This window comes from Nylanderia fulva, unplaced genomic scaffold, assembly GCF_048542155.1.
Source record: "Nylanderia fulva isolate GAGA-0341 unplaced genomic scaffold, ASM4854215v1 Scaffold157, whole genome shotgun sequence".
NCBI classification, from domain to species: Eukaryota; Metazoa; Arthropoda; class Insecta; order Hymenoptera; family Formicidae; genus Nylanderia; species Nylanderia fulva.
The window spans coordinates 189,914-207,492 of record NW_028189806.1 but is presented as its reverse complement, the minus strand read 5'-3'; the positions used below and the strand labels follow the sequence as shown (position 1 = coordinate 207,492).

General features: G+C 42.0%; 5 protein-coding genes and 1 pseudogene across 5 annotated transcripts; 4 read left to right on the top strand and 2 right to left on the bottom strand.

Annotated features, from left to right (window-relative positions):
- Positions 1 to 400: 400 nt before the first annotated feature.
- On the bottom strand, positions 401 to 1,772 carry LOC146723978 (uncharacterized). The gene is made up of 2 exons (XM_085480686.1): positions 1,706 to 1,772; positions 401 to 1,614 (listed from the first exon to the last, which is right to left on the bottom strand). Exons 1-2 carry the CDS (start codon positions 1,770 to 1,772, stop codon positions 401 to 403), a joined length of 1,281 nt encoding a protein of 426 aa, XP_085336812.1.
- A 1,250-nt stretch (positions 1,773 to 3,022) lies between these two features.
- On the bottom strand, positions 3,023 to 3,703 carry LOC146723977 (uncharacterized; annotated as a pseudogene).
- A 978-nt stretch (positions 3,704 to 4,681) lies between these two features.
- On the top strand, positions 4,682 to 5,362 carry LOC146723976 (uncharacterized). Its single transcript, XM_085480685.1, has one exon. It carries the CDS (start codon positions 4,682 to 4,684, stop codon positions 5,360 to 5,362), a length of 681 nt encoding a protein of 226 aa, XP_085336811.1.
- Positions 5,363 to 6,651: 1,289 nt separating this feature from the next.
- LOC146723975 (uncharacterized) lies at positions 6,652 to 8,016 on the top strand. Its single transcript, XM_085480684.1, is given in 3 exon segments — positions 6,652 to 6,718; positions 6,810 to 7,766; positions 7,769 to 8,016. Coding segments are annotated over 3 exon segments (1,272 nt in total).
- Positions 8,017 to 11,872: 3,856 nt separating this feature from the next.
- LOC114943837 (uncharacterized) lies at positions 11,873 to 16,504 on the top strand. The gene has a single exon (XM_029319558.2). The coding sequence runs from the start codon at positions 11,873 to 11,875 to the stop codon at positions 16,502 to 16,504; it is 4,632 nt and encodes a 1,543-aa protein (XP_029175391.2).
- A 42-nt stretch (positions 16,505 to 16,546) lies between these two features.
- LOC146723974 (uncharacterized) lies at positions 16,547 to 17,083 on the top strand. The gene has a single exon (XM_085480683.1). The coding sequence runs from the start codon at positions 16,547 to 16,549 to the stop codon at positions 17,081 to 17,083; it is 537 nt and encodes a 178-aa protein (XP_085336809.1).
- The last annotated feature ends 496 nt before the right edge of the window (positions 17,084 to 17,579 follow it).

The window sequence follows — 17,579 nt, the reverse complement described above, 5'->3', positions numbered from 1 at the left end:
CACTCAAGAGGGTCTTCAGATACCTGAAAGGAACAAAGGATTATAGACTCCTATACTCGTCAACGGGGAATACTAACCTCACTGGATACAGCGACGCAGATTGGGCTGGAGACGTCGACACGAGACGTTCCACCACAGGCTACACATTCGTACTGCAAAGAGGAGCAATCTCATGGTGCAGCAAGAGACAATCTACAGTCGCATTGTCGACAACAGAAGCAGAATATTTGGCCGTCGGAGCGGCCTGTCAAGAAGCGATCTGGCTCCGCTCGCTACTGAGGGAACTGAATCCCTCGGCGATAGCTGAGCCGACTACAATATACAGCGACAACCAAAGTGCAATAAAATTAAGTGAGAACAATGCGTATCGTGCCCGATCAAAGCACATAGAAACTCGTCATCAATTCATTAGACAAAAGGTGAAAGAACGAAATTTGTCATTATCTAAAATGTCTTTTAATTTAATAGGTCCGCAGAATAACAAGATGAAACGATAATCCGTGGCTTTAAATCTAGCATAGTGCTCAATACCTCTAATCTTTTGATGGAATTCGTCGGGCTGTTGAAATCTTATTTCCTCCATTCGGCTTGATAATATCCTCTTCTGACTGCTACTAAGATGCGTATTAAAATCAGATATCATCCAAGCATCAATTAAACGTTTCATGACTCCTAGATAACACAAATGCATCGAGTCGAGAAGAAAATCATTGACCATGTTCACTGACGGCTGTATGTATATTAAAGGTGATGCTGCTGTATGATGTTCCACATGTGAAAAATTTCGGAAACTTTCATCGGTTCTTTTAGAAGAATTAATGTCTAAATATGTGGCAATTTTATGATGAGTTTGACGTTCTACCAGACATCGTTCGCAACCATATTTTGCGTTGTGACCGGTGTCACAGATAAAACACTTTATATTTATATTATAATATTTGTTATTAATAACTATGCCTCTATTTTGCAGGATATTGACCTCAGCAATGAAATCCTTCAAAAACAAATTGACTGATTTTGGTTTGCTATTTCCCACATAAGCAGCAGCTACGAAAGGCTTATAAATATCCGGCTTGAAATGTATTTTAATTAGAATAGGCCACATAGATTTTGTACTTGATTTAAATAATTTTATTCCATCAATATTAACTTGTAATTCCATAGTACTATTGTTAGGATGGATTTCCGAATTGATGCAAAATTGCAATCCTTGTTCGATACCAAAATACGAATATTCTCCATTTGTAATGTTATCGTAGTCTTCCATTTTGTGTATTTCATAATATGAAATATTGCTTTTAAAAAACGTTGTCGATGATCTTGGTAATGTAGGCAAAAGTCTTGGTTGAAGGATTTTGAGCAATTTATCCATATGTACGAATGGAATCCTGCATTCAATAGCCCACGATCGTAGTTTGCATATTTCATCGATTTCTTCATCAATTGTATTATCATTATTATACTCGTCACTCTGATCAGAAATTGATAATGATGATAATGATTGATCGCTATTATTATTATCAATTTCTTCATGTACAGTGTGAGTTTCCGAATTACTTGTATTAGAATCATTCAAATCTTCTACTGCTCCTACGTTTGTATTTTCCATATGATCTATATTCGAAATAATAAAATACTTTCTCACTGCTATATATATACAGGGTGAGTCATTTTAATCTATGGACCCGAATATCTTCCAAATTACGGTATCTACGAAAAAATGGTTTAGATAAAAGTTGACCAGGACAGAGAGGGTCATTCAATTGTACCATTGGTTTTGACCTTGAGGTCAATTTTGAAGGTTATTTCAAGGTCACGATGGTTTTTTTAAATGGGACACCCTATTTTTGACTGCGGATTTTGAAAGAGCGGAAAATTTTACATCAAACTTGTCTTATAAAAAAAAATTGTTATTGCGACCTTGGAAAGGTCAAAAATAAAGATGAAATGCCTGAAAAACGATCTGGTGTATTTTTTCTGAAATGACGTGGTTTTCTGGGTAACACAAATGTGCATAATGCTTAAACAAAGTCAATGAATTGTAAAAGTGTAAATCACTTTGACTAGCTTGACCTTGAGGTCAATTTTCAAGGTTGATTGAGGTTTATAACGCATTTTTTTCATTAGTAAACCCTATTTTTGACCGCAGAATCCGTTTCTTGACAATGGACTCTTAAACAATGGCACATTTTACATGAGCATAAGAATTTTTTAGTTTTTCGACCTGACCTTTTGAAGGTCATATCAAGGTCAAAAGCACTTTTATCTTACTTTTAGCGTTACCCGAAAACAACGACGTGGACGTAGTAAGTTCTGTTTCCTTTAGGGTGCTTGATTATCGCGAGTCCCCTTGCCTCTCACGTCGGGATGCTTGATTATCGTGAGTCCCCTTGCCTCTCACGTCGGGGTGCTTGATTATCGTGAGTCCCCTTGCCTCTCACGTCGAGGTGCCTGATTATTGTGAGTCCCCTTGCCTCTCACGTCGGGGTGCTTGATTATTGTATTTCCCCTTGCCTCTCACGTCGGGGTGCTTGATTATTGTATTTCCCCTTGCCTCTCACGTCGGGGTGCTTAATTATCGTGAGTCCCCTTGCCTCTTACGTCGGGGTGCTTGATTATCGTGAGTCCCCTTGCCTCTTACGTCGGGGTGCTTGATTATTGTATGTCCCCTTGCCTCTCACGTCGGGGTGCCTGATTATCGTGAGTCCCCTTGCCTTTCACGTCGGGGTGCTTGATTATCGTGAGTCCCCTTGCCTCTCACGTCGGGGTGCTTGATTATTGTATGTCCCCTTGCCTCTCACGTCGGGGTGCTTAATTATTGTATGTCCCCTTGCCTCTCACGTCGGGGTGCTTGATTATCGTGAGTCCCCTTGCCTCTCTTGTCGGGGTGCTTGATTATCGTGAGTCCCCTTGCCTCTCACGTCGGGGTGCTTGATTATTGTAAGTCCCCTTACCTCTCACGTCGGGGTGCCTGATTGTCGTGAGTCCCCTTGCCTCTCACTGACACTGTAATTCAAATGAACTACCCACGGAGTAATTGTTCAAAATTACCTCCGTTGACTTCGAGACATAACTGCAATCTGTTTTGAAAACTATCCACAGTTCTAAGCAGGGTAGCTCTAGGAATGGCTGCACAAGCTCTACGAATGCGGTCCATAAAATCATGTCTTGTGGTTGGTCGTTCAGCAAAAACAACATTTTTCAAGTATCCCCATAAAAAGAAATCGGGCGACGTCAGATCTGGTGAGCAAGGAGCTCATTCAACTGGACCCCTTTGTCCAATCCGTCTGTCATTGTAACTGGCATTTAAAAAAGCACGTATAATGAGTGCATAATGCGGTGCAGCACCATCTTGTTGAAGCCACATTCTTGCTCTTGTTGCTAAGTCAACATCTTCTAATAAGACTGGTAAGTGATCTCTTAGCAACGATAAGTAACTGTGTCTATCAATGTTTTCTTCAAAAAAATAAGGTCCAATCAAATAACCATTTACAATGCCGCACCACACCATAACACTCCATCGATTTTGATGATCTATTGGCTTATACCAGTGGGGATTAACATCTGACCAATAATGGCAGTTGTGTCTATTAAGTTGTCCGTCACTATAAAATTTAGTTTCATCTGAGAAAAGCACATACCTAAAAAAATTAGGATTATCGTGTAACATTTGTAAAGCTCACTGGCAAAAAGCAATACGCATCAGATGATGATTAGGCTGTAAAGCCTGCGTAAGAGTTATGTGGAAAGGGTGATAATTTAGAGCTCTTAAAATTCTAACAACAGTTCTTTGTGGTATACCTATTTCCCTTTCAATCTGGCGAGTACTAACATGAGGATTAAGGTGAACTATTGCTAAAATAATTACAGCTCGCGCATCATTTTCGTCATATTTATGATGTTGACGTTGACGAACAAGATGTTCATTGCGAGTTCTTTGGACTAAACTACGTATTGTCATATCAGTTGGATGTCGCCTTTCAGGAAAACGTTGAGCATAAAGCCTTGATGCTGCATTGTAATTGCTATGACACTCCCCTAAAACTAATATAATATCAACAATCTCATTAGGACTATAATCAGCCATTCTGGAAAGGTAACTTGTGAATGTAATTACCTACATACCCTGTATGTATGTTTGGAATTTTTAAATTTAAGCAACTTTAAATAGTAAATTTTTCAATTATGCAGAAGTGAGTAAGAAAGAAAAGGAATAAAACTATTATAACAATAATTATAAATCTTAAATTAAACGTAATTGTTTAGTTTTTTTCAATCGTTGATTATTAGCATTAGGTATCGGATACCTTACATCCGCTGCTCTCGTAGTAAAAATGGATTTCCATTTATCCTTGATATGACCTTCAAAAAGTCAGGTCAAAAGGTATCCGATACCTTTCCTGAAAGACGACATCCAACTGATATGACAATACGTAGTTTAGTCCAAAGAACTCGCAATGGACATCTTGTTCGTCAACGTCAACATCATAAATATGACGAAAATGATGCGCGAGCTGTAACTATTTTAGCAACAGTTCACCTTAATCCTCATGTTAGTACTCGCCAGATTGAAAGGGAAATAGGTATACCACAAAAAACTGTTGTTAGAATTTTAAGAGCTCTAAATTATCACCCTTTCCACATAACTCTTACGCAGGCTTTACAGCCTAATCATCATCTGATGCGTATTGCTTTTTGCCAGTTGACTTTACAAATGTTACACGATGATCCTAATTTTTTTAGGTATGTGCTTTTCTCAGATGAAACTAAATTTTATAGTGACGGACAACTTAATAGACACAACTGCCATTATTGGTCAGATGTTAATTCCCACTGGTATAAGCCAATAGATCATCAAAATCGATGGAGTGTTATGGTGTGGTGCGGCATTGTAAATGGTTATTTGATTGGACCTTATTTTTTTGAAGAAAACATTGATAGACACAGTTACTTATCGTTGCTAAGAGATCACTTACCAGGCTTATTAGAAGATGTTGACTTAGCAACAAGAGCAAGAATGTGGCTTCAACAAGATGGTGCTGCACCGCATTATGCACTCATTATACGTGCCTTTTTAAATGCCAGTTACAATGACAGACGGATTGGACAAAGGGGTCCAGTTGAATGGGCTCCTTGCCCACCAGATCTGACGTCGCCCGATTTCTTTTTATGGGGATACTTGAAAAATGTTGTTTTTGCTGAACGACCAACCACAAGACATGATTTTATGGACCGCATTCGTAGAGCTTGTGCAGCCATTCCTAGAGCTACCCTGCTTAGAACTGTGGATAGTTTTCAAAACAGATTGCAGTTATGTCTCGAAGTCAACGGAGGTAATTTTGAACAATTACTCCGTGGGTAGTTCATTTGAATTACAGTGTCAGTGAGAGGCAAGGGGACTCACGACAATCAGGCACCCCGACGTGAGAGGTAAGGGGACTTACAATAATCAAGCACCCCGACGTGAGAGGCAAGGGGACTCACGATAATCAAGCACCCCGACGTGAGAGGCAAGGGGACTCACGATAATCAAGCACCCCGACGTGAGAGGCAAGGGGACATACAATAATTAAGCACCCCGACGTGAGAGGCAAGGGGACATACAATAATCAAGCACCCCGACGTGAGAGGCAAGGGGACTTACGATAATCAAGCACCCCGACGTGAGAGGTAAGGGGACTCACGATAATCAGGCACCCCGACGTGAGAGGCAAGGGGACATACAATAATCAAGCACCCCGACGTGAGAGGCAAGGGGACTCACGATAATCAAGCTCCCCGACGTGAGAGGCAAGGGGACTCACGATAATTAAGCACCCCGAAGTGAGAGGCAAGGGGAAATACAATAATCAAGCACCCCGACGTGAGAGGTAAGGGGACTCACGATAATCAGGCACCTCGACGTGAGAGGCAAGGGGACTCACGATAATCAGGCACCCCGACGTGAGAGGCAAGGGGACTCACGATAATCAAACATTCCGACGTGAGAGGCAAAGGGACTCACGATAATCAGGCACCCCGACGTGAGAGGCAAGGGGACTCACGGTAATCAAGCATCCCGACGTGAGAGGCAAGGGGACTCGCGATAATCAAGCACCCTAAAGGAAACAGAACTTACTACGTCCACGTCGTTGTTTTCGGGTAACGCTAAAAGTAAGATAAAAGTGCTTTTGACCTTGATATGACCTTCAAAAGGTCAGGTCGAAAAACTAAAAAATTCTTATGCTCATGTAAAATGTGCCATTGTTTAAGAGTCCATTGTCAAGAAACGGATTCTGCGGTCAAAAATAGGGTTTACTAATAAAAAAATGCGTTATAAACCTCAAACAACCTTGAAAATTGACCTCAAGGTCAAGCTAGTCAAAGTGATTTACACTTTTACAATTCATTGACTTTGTTTAAGCATTATGCACATTTGTGTTACCCAGAAAACCACGTCATTTCAGAAAAAATACACCAGATCGTTTTTCAGGCATTTCATCTTTATTTTTGACCTTTCCAAGGTCGCAAAAACAATTTTTTTTTATAAGACAAGTTTGATGTAAAATTTTCCGCTCTTTCAAAATCCGCAGTCAAAAATAGGGTGTCCCATTTAAAAAAGCCATCGTGACCTTGAAATAACCTTCAAAATTGACCTCAAGGTCAAAACCAATGGTACGATTGAATGACCCTCTCTGTCCTGGTCAACTTTTATCTAAACCATTTTTTCGTAGATACCGTAATTTGGAAGATATTCGGGTCCATAGATTAAAATGACTCACCCTGTATATATATAGCAGTGAGAAAGTATTTTATTATTTCGAATATAGATCATATGGAAAATACAAACGTAGGAGCAGTAGAAGATTTGAATGATTCTAATACAAGTACTTCTGAAACTCACACTGTACATGAAGAAATTGATAATAATAATAGCGATCAATCATTATCATCATTATCAATTTCTGATCAGAGTGACGAGTATAATAATGATAATACAATTGATGAAGAAATCGATGAAATATGCAAACTACGATCGTGGGCTATTGAATGCAGGATTCCATTCGTACATATGGATAAATTGCTCAAAATCCTTCAACCAAGACTTTTGCCTACATTACCAAGATCATCGACAACGTTTTTTAAAAGCAATATTTCATATTATGAAATACACAAAATGGAAGACTACGATAACATTACAAATGGAGAATATTCGTATTTTGGTATCGAACAAGGATTGCAATTTTGCATCAATTCGGAAATCCATCCTAACAATAGTACTATGGAATTACAAGTTAATATTGATGGAATAAAATTATTTAAATCGAGTACAAAATCTATGTGGCCTATTCTAATTAAAATACATTTCAAGCCGGATATTTATAAGCCTTTCGTAGCTGCTGCTTATGTGGGAAATAGCAAACCAAAATCAGTCAATTTGTTTTTGAAGGATTTCATTGCTGAGGTCAATATCCTGCAAAATAGAGGCATAGTTATTAATAACAAATATTATAATATAAATATAAAGTGTTTTATCTGTGACACCGGTCACAACGCAAAATATGGTTGCGAACGATGTCTGGTAGAACGTCAAACTCATCATAAAATTGCCACATATTTAGACATTAATTCTTCTAAAAGAACCGATGAAAGTTTCCGAAATTTTTCACATGTGGAGCATCATACAGCAGCATCACCTTTAATATACATACAGCCGTCAGTGAACATGGTCAATGATTTTCTTCTCGACTCGATGCATTTGTGTTATCTAGGAGTCATGAAACGTTTAATTGGATGATATCTGATTTTAATACGCATCTTAGTAGCAGTCAGAAGAGGATATTATCAAGCCGAATGGAGGAAATAAGATTTCAACAGCCCGACGAATTCCATCAAAAGATTAGAGGTATTGAGCACTATGCTAGATTTAAAGCCACGGATTATCGTTTCATCTTGTTATTCTGCGGACCTATTAAATTAAAAGACATTTTAGATAATGACAAATTTCGTTCTTTCACCTTTTGTCTAATGAATTGATGACGAGTTTCTATGTGCTTTGATCGGGCACGATACGCATTGTTCTCACTTAATTTTATTGCACTTTGGTTGTCGCTGTATATTGTAGTCGGCTCAGCTATCGCCGAGGGATTCAGTTCCCTCAGTAGCGAGCGGAGCCAGATCGCTTCTTAACAGGCCGCTCCGACGGCCAAATATTCTGCTTCTGTTGTCGACAATGCGACTGTAGATTGTCTCTTGCTGCACCATGAGATTGCTCCTCTTTGCAGTACGAATGTGTAGCCTGTGGTGGAACGTCTCGTGTCGACGTCTCCAGCCCAATCTGGTCCATATTCGGGTCCATAGATTAAAATGACTCACCCTGTATATTGTGACGTGACATTTTGTACTGTCCGTCACAAGGGCCGAAGGCCCGGCCGGGAAGGCGGGAAATTCGGGAACCTTTGCTCTCTCGCCAATCTTTGAGAGAGAAAGAGAGCACCCGAAAAATCATTTTTGCGTTCTCTACCGCGTCGGAGGATGCGCTTTGCGCATTCCTTTCGCGAATTACTTTTTGTATGATTTTTGTTTGAGCGATTTTTGGCGTTTTCGGCGAGCAATTTTGCATAGGGTACGTGTCTCAACCGAAGAAACCAATAGAGAGAAAAAGTGAGAGGACGGAGAGGACGAAGAGGACGATTTAGTACCGAGCAGAGACCACCAAGTCCGGATCACGCCCGGTAAATATTATTTTCACATAGATTTCCTGGATTGCTCTTCCCGTTAAGAACTTGGGTACCGCCGTAAAATGTTCCTTCTTCCGCAGAGATTCCGGCCAGAGACGGGGATGGCCACTCTCTCGCGAGAGGCGAGAGAGCCCCGGAAACGAAAGGCGCGGGAGATACCCTGCCTCGAGCCCCGCAGATCCGGATACACAGAAATTCCACCATCGATCAAACAATCGATCTGGCGGATTTTTGGGAGGAATCGCAAAGAGGCGCGCTCGTAGGAGTCTTCCCGACGGCCCCTATAAAGGAACAACAGAACTCAATGCGGAAGAAAAGAGGAACGGCGAGAGAAACTTTACATCAAGAAAATTCGCAGGGCCCCGCGGGGCACCCGGCGGCCCTGCCAGGATAAGGAACGCCACGGGTGGAAAAATGCCAAATTTATTATCGGCGTGATCCCGGCAGGCCTCTTGCTCGTCACTGTTCGGCGAGGCGTTCCAGAGAGCAGAGGTTCCTGCGCGAATGCCGAAGAATACGAGGACCCGGCGATACCGGTGAGACGAACGGCCCTATATACTTTGTAAATCCGCTAAATTCTTTTCGTGAGTACCGTATTCGGGAGAGAAGCGTGTCACGGCCGCGGCCGGTTATTAGATTCACCGGTAATTTCGTGATTTTGAGAGTTTGATTTAGAGTTTCGTTCCGCGTAGAATTTATCCCGGCGCCCGGCCGACCGCGTGCTCTCTCCCGCGCGTATATTAAGAGAGGCTCTCTCTCCCGCGGATACGCCGACAGTCGCCGCGATTTTGGTCACGTTAATGTAAAATTAAAGTATCGTCTCGTTATTACTGTGTCGTTCTTGTTTATTAGAATTTCTATATCCGAGAATAGAAAATTGTTTAGAGTCACGCATCCGAAATAGCGTATTCTTTCTCGCGCATATCCTTATCCGTGCCGTCTTCGGATTCTTTGTAAAATATTGCGAGGGACGACCGGCGTGAGCGATCTCAAAGGAAGTCGCGTGGGACCGACTCGAGTTTACGGAAATTTTGTATTGCCTAAAACCCTCGGAATTAATTACGCCGCACGGACCTTATTAAGTCTCGTGCGTTAATAATTATTCGACACGTAGGCGTGCGAATTTACTTCCGGGTCCCGCGTGTCGTCCGATATCCTCGCGTCGGGTCGTTTCAAAGGTGCGGAACAATAACAACGCGCCGCGTCTCGGCCGTACATACGCCGTATTATATTGTTCGAATCGAATTACGGCCTCACTTATTTGTATTTCGGCGTCACGAAAACGGAGTTCACTTCGTAGTATATCGAAGGACTATTGATTTTTTTTCTTTCTTGACCTAACATTGTACTCAAGTTTTTATACAATTACTTCTCTGTCTATCTTCGTTCATCATTGTTTAAATATACTTAATGTTTGTTATATTTGAGGATTTCAAATAGCCTCTCTCGAATTCCGTTTTTTCTCCCGTCCGAACTCCCCCCTCTACCCCCTGACGATCTGAGCGAGTCGATTATCGCCGTCGCGGAAATTTTCGGGATACTTTACTGATTATAAAGGTCATTTGTCGATTTGTAAATTTCAGAGTGGCGCGAATCTCGCGCCTGGCGCCCAATCAAACCTAATTTTTGTGTTTACGCGAATTTCCCGCTTTCCGCGCTGAAGGTGTGCCGTCGGCCACTTACATCGGCCGTATCTCCCGGATCCTTTTCGATCCGACAGACAATATAAAATTAACGGTTACAATATATATATATATATATATATATATATAATTTTTCTTTATAAAATCACTAAAATCAATGTTTACAAGCAACCATTATAATAAATATATATATTTAAAATACATCTAATATATATAATTTTGATTTAAATCGTAGCACCCTTTATACTGCGTATGATGCAACACGCCTTAACCAAACAAATATTTTGGAAAATCGTTCGCTTATATACAAATAGCAAGTGAGTAATACAATATAGAATATAATATAAAAAAAATAAAATTACATAACTTAAATAATGTACCTATAATATAATAATAGAAGTTTTATAAAATGTCCCTTAATTTTCTTGCTTCTTCTGACATTATTTCATAATGGTGTTTTTTAGTTTTACAATTCCGCTATTTTTTGTTTTTCTACTAAATTTATTTTTAATTTTATTATTTTTACTATGAAAACCGCTTTTGTAGAAAGAAGTTGTTGATTTATCGTTGTCTCTCTTTCATATGCAGATTCATTGTTGTTTTGTTTATTTTTGTTTCATAATTTGTTATTTTTTGAAAATAATTTTTAAAATTATTTTTATTCTTTTTATTATTTCCCTTATTTATATATGTATATTGTCCATAATTCTTATAATTTCTTTTCTTTTAATTGCATCTTTTGCTATTTTTTATTTGTTTTCTAATCTTTTTTAACAGGTTATTAAATATCTAACATCTCTTTTCCATTACTGTTCAGGATGGAACAAATAATTTTGTCAATATTATGTCCGTTATTTTTATATCAAGTCATGTCCGATATTGTATTTTCTTCGCTGATGACTTGTTTTGTATTTTCGTCGTTTATTACTTGTTTGTGTCACCGTTTCAAAAGACAGGTCTTCTATTATATTCTCCCTTCTCAATATTGAGGTAATCGTCAGCGCTCGTTCGAACGACGAGTCAGTCTTTTTCGAGAATCGAAGCGAATCTGACCGGAATAATCATCGCTAAGAGTGAATCGAAATAATTGCAATACGCGATATTAAAATTAAAGATTAGGATTCAGTGCAAAATAAATTAGTAATTTAACGACACAACAAAAGGAAAATTACGTTTCTGAATGTTCCTTTCTTTCTCCCGATTTCCTGTCCATTTCTGTAACGATTTTCGTGTTCCTCTCTCTTCCTCTCTCGGGCCCGCTCAGAGCCCGATTCTGATTGTCTTCGATCTCTCTCTCTCTCTCTTACGTTCGCTTCCTAGTTTGTGTTCTTTTTTTTCTTTCCGCTTCCTGTGTCCTTCGCTCCTTCGAGCGATATCAGCTGATTTCGTTCGTAGCCGGACTTTGTACTCTCGGCTCGCGAACATAATTTTGGTCCTTCGAGCCGGATAGGATATCCGAGCGGTACTCTCATCTCAGTGTCGTGCGGAACTAACTAATTTATTGGCAAAATGAGTGAACTCATCTCAGCGCAGCAAGCGCTGCTTCATTTGGTTGCTCGTTCATTAGACAATTTCAAAAAAATCGGGAAGAACAATTTGACAAGTGCAAAAATCCGATCGCGAGTTTCCACGCTAAAAGAAACCTGGTCCCAGTGCCTTCAAACTCACACAGCATTAATCCATGCTATTCCAGAAGCTAAAAGGGAAACCATGGATTACTTCAAAAAGCAGCAGCCCGATGATTACGAAGACATTTACCAAAACACGCTGGACTACATGGCCGAGTGTCTCGAGGCGATCGAGCCGACGGCTAACGCAAACTCGTCGTTCGGCTCCGTAGTTAGTAAACGCGATGAGTCGTTCTCATTATCTCACTTGCCGCCAATTCTTATTTCTCCGTTTTCCGGTAAGTGTGAAGACTGGGAAAGTTTTCGAGATCGTTTCACGTCTCTTATCATCATGAACAAAGACCTGTCAAATTTTGCACGGATGCATTTTCTCGTTTCGAGCCTTACGGGTCGCGCTCTCGAATCAATAAAGAACACTCCAATCACTGCAGACAACTTCGAAATAGCATGGAAAGCTCTAGTGTCTCGTTACGAAAATAAACGTCGATTAATTGAAGTGCATGTGTCTGCCCTATATAATATGCCGACAGTTTCTCGCGAAAACGCGTTTGAACTAAACGAATTACGGGATAAAGCGAATCGAGCCCTCGCATCGCTCAAAACATTAAATCGTACGCCCGCGGAGATTCTAAGCGACATGCTAGTCTACTGCGTTTCGCAAAAACTAGATCATTCAACGCGGAAAGCCTGGAAACTCAGAGGAAGTGACAATAGTGATATTCCGACATACGAAGATTTGGATCGTGTTATCTCCTCTCGTGCGCGCGCTCTCGAAGAACTCACTCCTCTCAGCCTCACGAAGCCTACGCGATCACAAAAGATAAACAGCAATACCGCCTCCGCTTCATCGGCTGCGTCGTGTCCCGTTTGTAAGGGATCTCATTTTATAAATAAGTGCGCGCTCTTTATTCAAAAGACTCCGACTCAGCGCTTAGAAATAGTCAAACAGGCAAAACGTTGCGTAAATTGCTTGAGTGCGAAGCATGCTGTCCAAGCCTGTCCGAGCAAGTACTCTTGTCGCGCTTGTCAACGGAAGCATCATTCTATGCTTCACTCCGAGTCCTCGCCGTCGGCAACCGAGACTGTTCTTCCTACGACATCAAAGTCGACATCGGAGATAATGACCGATAATGCCACGTCGTTGTTTTCTGCGTCAAGATTACAATCTCGCCCTTCCGTTCTTCTCGCAACCGCGCGCGTAAAAATCGGATCTCCTTCAGGTCGAACAGTTATCGCTCGAGCTTTACTCGATCAAGGATCCGAAATAACCTTTATTACCGAACAAATTGTCCAAACTCTAAAATTGCGTCGTATCAAACTACCTATTTCAATCTCCGCCGTCGGCGGAGTCGATGCCGGTACCTGTCGTTTCGCGGCTCAAATTAAATTGTCTCCACGCGATGCCTCCTATCCGACTCTTACAAGCACCGCGTCAATAATGCACTCACTGACTAAATACACGCCGCCGCTAATAAGCTCAACGAGCGATTGGAATCATTTATCCGATCTCACGCTCGCGGATCCCGACCCTACCAGCCCCGATCGCATTGACCTTATTATCGGTGCGGATCTATATAGCGAATTAATTGTAGACGGTGTGCGAAGAGGGGATAAGGGGACACCGCTTGCGCAAAACACTATTTTCGGATGGATACTCTCGGGACCGATGTCCGGTATTTCATCACGCCGATCCATATCCGTGCAACATTGTGCAAATGCGCTATCTCTAGAAAGTGAACTGCGCAGATTCTGGGAAATTGAGGAAATCCCTCAGCGTGCGATCCTCAGCCCAGAAGAGCAGCAATGTGAGGAACACTTTCTCACAACTCATTCGCGTTGCGCCGACGGGCGATACGTTGTCCGCCTTCCGTTCCGAAAAGGCCCTCCGATCGACATAGGTCAATCGCGCAACACAGCCGAACGTCTCCTCAAGAGCGTACATCGTCGGTTCAAAAGCAGCAACGAGTTAAAATTAGAATACACGAAATTTCTGCACGAGTATGAAGCCCTTGGACACATGAGAGAGGTGACAAGTTCAAGAGCGTTTTCAACGCAGTGCGTATACATTCCGCATCACCCGGTCATTCGCGAGAGTAGCGTCACGACACGTTTGAGAGTCGTATTTAACGCGTCTAGTATAACGACGAACTCTACATCATTAAATGACCATTTACTTACTGGCCCAAAACTGCAGACGGATCTCTCAGCCGTCGTACTGCGGTGGCGACAATTTCGTTATGTTTACTCGGCCGACATCGCAAAAATGTATCGCCAAATTTCAGTCGATTCTCGCGACGTCGATTATCAGAGAATATTGTGGGCTGACAGCGAAACCGAATGCGCCAAAGAGTATCAATTAACGACAGTAACGTACGGCACCGCGTCTGCTCCATTTCTTGCTTTGCGCGTACTTCGGCAGCTCATTCTCGACGAAGGCCATTCGTTTCCGCTCGCGGTTCCGGTATTACAGGATAACATATACGTCGACGACGTTTTATTCGGAGCGGACGATATTCCTCTCCTTCGACAAATGCGAAGTCAAGTCTGTGCTTTGTTAAAATGCGGACTTTTCGAATTACGAAAATGGTCGAGCAATTCCGTCCACCTTCTCAATGATATAGCAGTCGAGGATCACGGATTAGCATGTAATAAACCGTTGCAATTCGATGAGCAATTAAAAATTCTTGGCATTAGCTGGAATCCAGCATCTGATATATTTCGGTTCAATGTGTCGTTTCCGATTGTTGACGTCACCACTAAAAGATCCATTCTATCAGCCATTGCTAAATTCTTCGACCCGTTAGGTTGGAGCACTCCAGTGACAATTAATGCCAAGATATTTTTGCAAAAATTATGGCAATGTAAATTAGAGTGGGGCGATCAACTCCCCCCTCCACTGCTAGATCAATGGAATGTACTTCAAACATCTTTAACTGAAGTCAACGGTCTTCAGCTTAATCGGTGGATTCAGCGAGGCTCTGACACCGTACATTGCGAACTCCACGGTTTTTCCGACGCGTCGAACGCGGCGTACGACGCTGCCGTTTACATGCGTATTATATCGCTCTCCGGCGAAATCAATGTAAATTTATTAATGAGCAAATCAAAGGTCGCCCCAGTAAAAACCTTAAGTATTCCGCGACTAGAATTATCTGCGGCCTTATTAATGGCTCGATTAATTGAATTTGTTCGTAATTCCCTTCACATTCCTGACGTGTCCTGCTACTGTTGGACTGATTCAACTATTGTGTTAGCATGGGTAAATCAACATCCTTCCCGCTGGAAGACCTTTGTCTCAAACCGTGTGTCACAAATCCAAACGCGAATTCTATCCGCAACATGGCGACATATTTCGACTCACGAAAATCCTGCCGACTGCGCATCGCGAGGAATCTCCGGTCATTCGCTAGCATCCCATACTCTATGGTGGCGCGGGCCCGAATGGCTACTTATGCCGTCTTCGGAATGGCCGACTCAAACCGATCCGCTGGTACACGAAACTGAGCTCGACCAAAAGTCTCACGTTCTCAGTCATCTCATGCGATCGGTCGAACCCTGGGATCTCGCCTCGCGATATTCCTCGTGGACAAAATTGATTCGCATCACCGCGTATGTAATGCGGTACATTCATCGCTTGCGTCATCCCATTGTATTACATCAGAGATTCAAAACCAATTCAGCCGCATTGACCGCTGACGAATGCCAGAAAGCGAAAGAATTCTGGCTAAAACGAATTCAAGAAAATGTTTTTCCGCTCGAGCGAGACGCGTTATTAAATAACAAAAAAATCTCGTCAAGAAGCGCGCTTTTAACCCTCAATCTGTTTATTGGCGACGATCAATTAATCCGCGTTGGCGGGCGGTTATCTCACGCCTCCATTCCATTTACAGCAAAGCACCCGGTAATCCTTTCTTCTCATCCATTGATTAAATTAATCATTCGGCATGCTCATTTACGATCGCTCCATGCTGGAACGCAATTAACTCTTGCCACCTTACGACAGGAGTTCTGGATTCTGCGCGCTCGAACTTTAATAAAATCAGTCATTCATCAATGCGTAGCCTGTACTCGCGAAAAAGCCGTTCATCCCGTGCAACTCATGGGAAATTTACCTTCCGTACGCGTTAACGCTCCCACTCGCGCGTTCTTGCATTGCGGGTTGGATTACGCCGGACCCGTGTCAATTCGAGCATTATCCGGTCGCGGACGCTCTGCCACCAAGGCTTACATCGCGCTATTCGTTTGCATGGCCTCCCGAGCCGTACATCTCGAAGTCGTGGACGGTTACTCCACTTCTGCGTTTTTGGGAGCTTACGCGCGATTCTGTGCAAGACGAGGACTTCCTGAGTCGATCTACTCCGACAATGGTACCACGTTTGTCAGAGCCGATTGCGAACTCGCCGCTGCATTTCGCGCAACGCTCCGAGATCCGAATCTATTAAATCGCACTGCCTCCGAGAAAGTTCAATGGCATTTTCTGCCGCCTTCATCTCCTCACTTCGGCGGATTGTGAGAGGCTGGAGTGCGGAGCGTAAAACATCATTTACGCCGGGTAATGGGGACACACACTCTGACCTTTGAAGAGTTTACGACTCTCTTATGCAATATTGAAGCGTGCCTTAACTCGCGACCGATCGCACCGCTTCATGACACGGTCGAAGATTACGAGCCACTTACTCCCGGTCACTTCTTGATCGGATCCGCGTTAACTGCGATTCCAGAACCTTCCGTTCTTGAAATCAAAGAAAATCGTCTGTCGCGATGGCAAATCGTTCGACAACTCACCGAGAGATTTTGGAAACTTTGGCAACACGACTATGTCAACACATTGCAACAAAGATTTAAATGGAATAAGCTCGCGCAAAATGCTATTCACGTCGGACAACTCGTTCTGCTTCATAACCCTTTGCTACCGCCCTGCAAATGGGAGTTAGGTCGCATAATACAATGCCACGCTGGCCTAGATGGATTAGTCCGCGTCGTAACCGTCAAAACCGCGTCATCCACGTATAAGCGTCCAATAGTCAAAATATGTTTATTACCTATCAATGTCGACAAGTTAGAAACCACTGCGACGACATGCAACGATTAATGTAAACAACGTATAACCCGCCTCGAAATCAGCTTTAATTTTTTTTTCTTTTTTTTCTTCTTTATCGCAGCTTTGTTACTTTCCTTTCTTTAAAAGATTTTGTTTGGAGTTTCTTCTCCTTTTAAAACTGTCGTTTCAAGGCGGGCGGTATGTTCAGGATGGAACAAATAATTTTGTCAATATTATGTCCGTTATTTTTATATCAAGTCATGTCCGATATTGTATCTTCTTCGTTGATGACTTGTTTTGTATTTTCGTCGTTTATTACTTGTTTGTGTCACCGTTTTAAAAGACAGGTCTTCTATTATATTCTCCCTTCTCAATATTGAGGTAATCGTCAGCGCTCGTTCGAACGACGAGTCAGTCTTTTTCGAGAATCGAAGCGAATCTGACCGGAATAATCATCGCTAAGAGTGAATCGAAATAATTGCAATACGCGATATTAAAATTAAAGATTAGGATTCAGTGCAAAATAAATTAGTAATTTAACGACACA

Excerpts from the sequence above, each read along its gene's own strand:
- LOC146723978 (XM_085480686.1), bottom strand. The coding sequence starts at position 1,772 with ATGGTACAATTGAATGACCCTCTCTGTCCTGGTCAACTTTTATCTAAA. Across the intron at positions 1,615-1,705 it reads ACCATTTTTTCGTAGATACC|ATCATATGGAAAATACAAAC; the intron begins GTAATTTGGAAG and ends TTTCGAATATAG.
- LOC146723974 (XM_085480683.1), top strand. The coding sequence starts at position 16,547 with ATGGGGACACACACTCTGACCTTTGAAGAGTTTACGACTCTCTTATGC.
- LOC114943837 (XM_029319558.2), top strand. The coding sequence starts at position 11,873 with ATGAGTGAACTCATCTCAGCGCAGCAAGCGCTGCTTCATTTGGTTGCT.
- LOC146723976 (XM_085480685.1), top strand. The coding sequence starts at position 4,682 with ATGCGTATTGCTTTTTGCCAGTTGACTTTACAAATGTTACACGATGAT.